At 47.9% G+C, this 6,465-nt stretch overlaps 1 protein-coding gene across 3 annotated transcripts in view; it reads left to right on the top strand.

Annotated features, from left to right (window-relative positions):
* Positions 1 to 1,370: 1,370 nt before the first annotated feature.
* The window catches only part of NME1 (NME/NM23 nucleoside diphosphate kinase 1), a 9,993-nt gene continuing 4,898 nt past the window's right edge, over positions 1,371 to 6,465 (top strand). Inside the window, exons 1-5 of one of the 3 annotated variants that reach the window (XM_006774215.2) lie at positions 1,371 to 1,472; positions 2,856 to 2,985; positions 4,438 to 4,539; positions 5,176 to 5,288; positions 5,731 to 6,039. In XM_006774215.2, coding sequence (XP_006774278.1) covers positions 2,860 to 2,985; positions 4,438 to 4,539; positions 5,176 to 5,288; positions 5,731 to 5,848 — 459 coding nt within the window. In that variant the 5' untranslated portion in view covers positions 1,371 to 1,472; positions 2,856 to 2,859 and the 3' untranslated portion in view covers positions 5,849 to 6,039. Of the gene's footprint in view, positions 1,473 to 2,855; positions 2,986 to 4,437; positions 4,540 to 5,175; positions 5,289 to 5,730; positions 6,040 to 6,465 lie in introns of those variants that run through there. The other 2 variants (XM_006774214.2, XM_006774216.2) reach the window with 2 other exon arrangements.

Here is a 6,465-nt window from a genome sequence, read left to right as displayed (position 1 = left end):
CAACAAATTGATGTTTCTCTCTCTCCTCCCCTCTCTATCTCTCCCTCTCTCCCTTCCTCTCTCTCTCAAATCAATAAATAAAAAGTGTTTAAGAAGATGACTTTTAGCTCTAAATTCTTAATGTTGTCTGATTTAGTTTGCAGAAACATTTACCAGGGGCAGCCTGGCGGGCTGGGCTGGGAAAGGAAGGTTAGGGTGGAGTCCTCTAATTAGGATGGCTTCCAGGAGGAGAGGAGACCTTCCCGTATCTACAGCTCATCCCCCTTCTCCTGCACCTGCCTGGGCAAGCCCTCCCTCACCCGGATCAGCATTGAAAAGAACCTGGAACAATATAAAAAAAATTAAAAATTAAAAAAAATGAAAGAACCTGGCTCCGCAGGTGGGTGAGGCCCAGGGGGTTGGGCGCGGCCTGTGTTCCTAAAGGCTTCTGGCTCCATCCCGGGATCCACGCTAACCTCTCTCTCTAAAAATCAATAAACTATTCTTTAAAAAAGGGGAAAAAGAGAACCTGGCTCTAGGACCAGGTCTAGTAGTCTATCAATCAGCAGTACTGAAAGCAGCAAACTGCCTTAGCCGGTGGCTCAGTGGATAGAGCCTCGGCCTGTGGCCCAAAGGGTCCCGGGTTCGATCCCGGCTGCGGGCTCGGTCCCCAGTGCGGGGCGTGCAGGCGGCAGCCGGTCAGCGATTCACTCGCATCGTTAATGTTTCTGTCTCCCTCTCCCTTCCTCCCTAAAATCCATTCAAAACAAACAAAACGCATCTCTCAGATAACCACCCAACTTGCCGCCTCATCTATGCACATCTCTTCTCCTCAGAGAGAGATTTCCTCAACCAACCTTTTAAAATATGCAGTTAAATCCTTCAGTCGCCCACCGTCCGCTCCGTTGTTTTTTTAAATAGAATGTACATAATGCCATATCCATTTCCTTATTGTTTGCCTCCATTCCCAACGCCACCAGCAGTACCAGGAGAGTTACTGCTATCCCCCGCAGGCTCTAGAACAGTGCCTGGCACACAGTAGGTATTCAATAAAGAAGTTATTGCTTGACAGACCGGAAAAGTTGAGTAAACTAAAGCAAGAAAGCGTGTCTACCTCCGAGTCAGGCGCGCGTCGACTTCACGCAAAGTATGAGCGCCACCTCGTGGGAAGCCAATTCGTTCCAGAAAGCAGGAAGCGAGTCAGAGTCTTAAAAAAAAAAAAAGAAAGAAAGAAAAAAGATGGCGGCGGCCTTCCGGAAGAGCATGAAAAAGCAGTGCCGGAAGTTAAAGATCGGAAGTTCTCCCTAGAATGACAACCGACTCACCGGAAGAGCCGTGGGCAAGTGGTGTTCCGTAAAATGGGCTCCCCGGTAGCAGATTTGAGCAGAAGGGTTCCGCGCGTGCGCGTGCGCGTGCCGGCAACCACGTGGGGCCCGGGCGCGTTTCCGGTGCGGAGGACCGGAGGCGGAGTAGGAGCTCTAACAGCTGGAAGGGTGAGAAGGGTTCAGGGTCCTGAGAGGAAGGGAGAGCAATGGGGCAGGGGAGCGGGGAGGTGCCGGGGTCCTATGAGATCTGAGAGGTGGCGAGGGGATCGGACTGGGAAGAAGGGTGGGGCCGCGCCGGTGGGCAGGTGCAAACCTGTCAGCGCACGTCCCACGCCACGTGGACTCGTCTTTGTCGGTGGCTCGCGGCTGCCTTTCCCATCAGGCCGCGACTACAGGAGCTGTGCCTAGTCTCTGGTCTCGGAACTGGCGCTCTAGTACGCGACTGCAGAATGAATGGCGGGGGTGTGTCCGGGTGGGCGTGGAGGGACTTCTGTAGGGACTATTTCTGGCTCTTCAGCCACATTTTCTCCCGGTGAATCCATGCTTGCCTCGAGCTTTCTCCAGTCATTGTACTTTGTCTCTTTTTCTTGGAGGGGCAAGGTGATTGTCATTTAAGACTTTTTTTTTTTCATTTATTTAGTGCTAGGCCCTGGCTAGGTGCCAGGAACAGACCACAGACCACCGGGGAAGACAGACACACAAACATAAGATTCAAGTGTATTGTTAAGGTGCTGTATTAGGAGGTTAACTCAGGTGCAGGAAGATAGAGCCAGGAGGTGGCTGTTATCCGCATTAGGGATTGTCTGCCAAGGTGAGGGGCCTCTTGTCTCATCTTGCGGAGGGAGAGTCGGTCTCGAATCTTCTCTGTAAAAGGAAACATCTGGAATAGGTGCTTTCTGGGCTTCCTTCCAGCAGATGCCCCATATCAGATAGTATTACTAATGGTTCAGGTTCTCCCACAATCCAGTTTGTTGGTTAGAGTATTCATCACATCTTAGGATGTAGCATAAAGTGCATAGGGATGGGAAAATCTGGATTTAGCCCTCATTCTGGTGCTCTAGATCTGTTCTCTCGTCTGTAAAGTGAAGGGGATTGAAATGAAAATAATCTTTAAAACTCCTTCCAGTTCTAATGCCATGATGTGTTAAGTAGGTCAAACCGTATTTCATATGCCCTGTACCAGATGTCACCTTCACATGATCAGTGTCATTTTGCCTCATTGGGATAACTGAGAAAGATAGTGTCTTTTTTTTTTTTTTTTTTTTTTACATCTCCTACCTTAGTTCTGCCACACTATGGGGCACGGTAGACGCTTAATATAAGTGTATTAAATAAAATGGGGTAGCAGTGATAGCTCCTGCTTCTGCACTCTGGAGTATTAGCTCAGACATGAGAGGACTGAGGAGGAACTGGGTTTTTACTAGAGAGACTTGGAGTCATGCCAGATGTCAGCCAGATTTATGGGGTGATCTGCTTGAGAAGGAGAATGCTGTAGGCAGGATAGTCCCTGCTGTTTCCCTGTCCAGCGCTGTTCCACTTGTCTGTCCCCAGGACCATGGCCAACAGTGAGCGCACCTTCATTGCCATCAAGCCTGATGGCGTCCAGCGCCAGCTTGTGGGAGAGATCATCAAGCGTTTTGAGCAGAAGGGATTCCGCCTTGTTGCTATGAAATTCATGCAGGTGAGTGGACTTCCTTCTTCCCATTTCTGTGTTTTGTGGGAGAGGGGAGCATGGTGGGTTAGGCTCTCTTTCTCCCATCCTGTTCTTCTTACACTCCTCCATCTAAGGTCAACACAAATGTTCTGGAACCTGGAAACTCTTCGGTGACCTAGCACCTTGGGTCTTGAAACAAACCGAGTTATTTGGGACTTTAGAGAATAGCCCCCACTTTCCTTAGCGAAACAGAGTTCCATCTTTACTGTAGGACTGTGATTTCTGGCTCAAAGCCCTGGGCATGTTTGAGCTCTGCTCTTGAGTTTCCTGAGCAGATAAGTTTAGAGATTTTTTTTCTCTCTTTTGCGGGAGGTAGTTTTCACCAAGGAAATCTTTCCATCATTTACCACACACCTAGCGTCTCCCAAATATTAGGCATCATCCACCATTGGGACACGTGGGGGGGGGGGGGTTAGGTTTTGCCATTGGGGATCCCACCTGAAACGGCAATATTTCAAAACACCTGCAAAGCAATATTTCAAAAAATGCACAAGATTGATTGGCCAAGAACCCTTCCTCAAACAAACCTGGGAAAGGAGACGTCACCTTCTCAAAAAAAGTGTTAGGGGACAATCTTTTTTTCTATTGAAGAGTCCACTTTGGACTCTGTAGTGCATCTCAATTTTAGTTTGATTTGCAGTTTAGTTCCTATGTGATGTTTAGAGAAACTGCTTTAATATTAGAGGGAATAGACTGATGTTAATGCTGAGAGGAGAGCAAGATGCAATGATGAGAGCCAAGCACTGGACAAACAATGCTTTCCAGAGAGTTTGCATATTATGTTAGGTTTGAAGGTCAAGTGAAATCAAAGTATTGTTGATCAGACATTTACCACGTGCTGGGCACATGGGTGTTCTCACCCAGCCCTCGTGACAACCCTGAGAGGTACTTACTCCTCTTCCTGTGGTTGTTAGTGATGAGGAACCTGAGACTTGAAGGTTAAGTCATGCAGCTGAAAGCACAGTCAGTGATGCAGCTGGAATTTAACTCGGGCTTCTCTGACTCCTAAACGCATATAAATTCTCCTGTCCAGCTTCCTAATGAGGGTATGGGCTTGGTGAAGAGTAGGAGGAGGCATAGCTGCCATGAGTCTACTGGGTTATCTGAATCTGATGTGGAGAAGGGAGGTGAGGGAAAATTCGCATTGTTAGATTTTGTCTAAAATGAGATGGCTGGATATGAATCTAATAGTCTATAGTTTTATTCTGATCTGACAAGGACAGTAGGGGGAGAATTGAACAACGCTGAAGCATTTTTAGTCCTGGTCACTGCTCCCCTCTGGTACTGTTGAGAATGAATTGGGTTATAACAGAATTACTGAGCTGAGAGCTCATGTTTGAAACTGCAGGATGGGTAGTGGGAAGTAGCCACTGGTTCGTAGTTTTGGGGCCAATTCTCATTCTCTGTCTTGTGAAATAGGCTTCGGAAGACCTTCTCAAGGAACACTACATCGACCTGAAGGACCGCCCATTCTTCACGGGCCTGGTGAAATACATGCACTCAGGGCCGGTGGTTGCCATGGTGAGTGTGCATGTGTGGGGCGTTGATATGAATGACTCAGTTGAGAGTGAAGAGTGAGTGCCGTGATTCTTGCTTCTGATGCCAGGTCCTCACTGATGCAGAGGAAACTGGGGTTGGGAGGACTGACAGTTAAGATATGCGTCAGCTCTCTGATCCACTGAAGACAAGATACATTTGCTTGCTGAACTGAAGACTCATTGTGGGAGAGATCGAGAGGGACTGCCTGATTATTGGCTTCTGGAGGGCAGGACTTAGCACAGAAATTCTACAGATGTGTACTGGTAGTCATCATTCTGCCAGACTCTTTACCAGACACTGGGGATGCAGTCATGAATGAGACAAAGTAGGAGTGTTTTCATAGCTTTCCTTGCCTACACAACTTGAAAGGGGATGGGCAGGTCATGATGAAACCTGTCTCTCTCTCTCTCCCCCTCCATATATATATATATATAGTGGGGCCTTGACTTACGAGTTTAATTCGCTCCGTGACGGAGCTTGTAACTCAGATTACTTGTATGTCAAATCATAAAGTGAACGAATGAGACGTGTGATGCTGGGCTGATGTTGTGGCGTTCACTGTGACGTTTGGCTGAGATGGGTTTTCTTCCTTGACCATATCTTCTTTTGTCTTTGAAGGTCTGGGAGGGGCTGAATGTTGTGAAGACAGGCCGAGTGATGCTTGGAGAGACCAACCCAGCAGACTCCAAGCCTGGGACCATCCGAGGGGACTTTTGTATCCAAGTTGGCAGGTGGGAGTTGGTGCTTTTTACCCTTTTCCAAAATCTGAGTTGCCATATAATTTGGGTTCTTGTAGCTAGCGATGTACATGATACCCTACGCAGAACATTTGAAATCAGTTCAGTGTTTCTCTCACTTAAGTTGGTGTTTGGCTTTATAGGCTCTCTCTATGTCAACATCACTGTGGTTGTGCCTCTGATGGGAGGGTAAAACCTGGTACAACACTTTGCTGGCTAAAGTCCTTCTGAAGGCTCTCGCTGCTAGCATCCATGTTGCTAGGGGGGCATTCTTCATCCTACATTAATGGTAGTCATGGGTTTTTTCTTTTAACGTGAACTAGTGAGATGAGCGTTGGCTTTTTCTGCTGCGGTGGGCTTTCTGGCACTGGGAGTGAGGGGCTTCTGGGCAGCTTGACATTGTGGTCTTGGTCATGTGGCCATGTCTTCCCTCCAGGAACATTATCCACGGCAGTGACTCCGTGGAGAGTGCGGAGAAGGAGATTGGCCTGTGGTTTCGGCCTGAGGAACTGGTAGATTACAAGAGCTGTGCTCAGAACTGGATCTATGAGTGACGTGAAAGCCGCCGACAGTGCTTTCCCCACTCCATTTCCTCTCCCTCCCACGGCAGGGGACCAGACTGTAGCTGATCTACTTATCTCTGAGAACCTCCTTCTAATCTGGAGGGACACCCTTGGAGCTGCGAGTGTTCCCTGTACAGTGTTATATGCTACCGTCAGATTAAAATGTTTCACCCTAACTAGGATTCATCGCATTGGTTACTTTGTGTTGCTGTATTGCTTTGTAATCTTTTTTTTTTCTTTTCACATCCTCTGGCTAACCTGAGCTAATAGAGAGTATAAATACTAATAAATTATTTATATTGGCCTGGGGGTCACACATACACACACATGATCTTTGCCTGTCCCTTTCCCCCCTGCATCCCATCCACTCTTGTCACTGAGCCAGTCAACAGGCAGGTGCGGACGATCTGCTAGGTTGTGTGGGGGAGGAAGGAACTTCCCTCTACCCTCAAGGCTCTTTTGGCTGCTCTTTAATCAAACAGACATGAGACAGTTTAAGAACAGGAAATAACCAAGTGTAATTACATCCGTATGACAGAGTCAGAGAGCCCACCTGTATGAGGTTCAAAGACAGGAGGGAAAATAGGCACCTTGGGGCTTCAGGTCAC

The sequence above is a fragment of the Myotis davidii genome, unplaced genomic scaffold, assembly GCF_000327345.1.
Source record: "Myotis davidii unplaced genomic scaffold, ASM32734v1 scaffold327, whole genome shotgun sequence".
NCBI classification, from domain to species: Eukaryota; Metazoa; Chordata; class Mammalia; order Chiroptera; family Vespertilionidae; genus Myotis; species Myotis davidii.
This window is presented reverse-complemented; position numbering and strand designations above follow the sequence as displayed.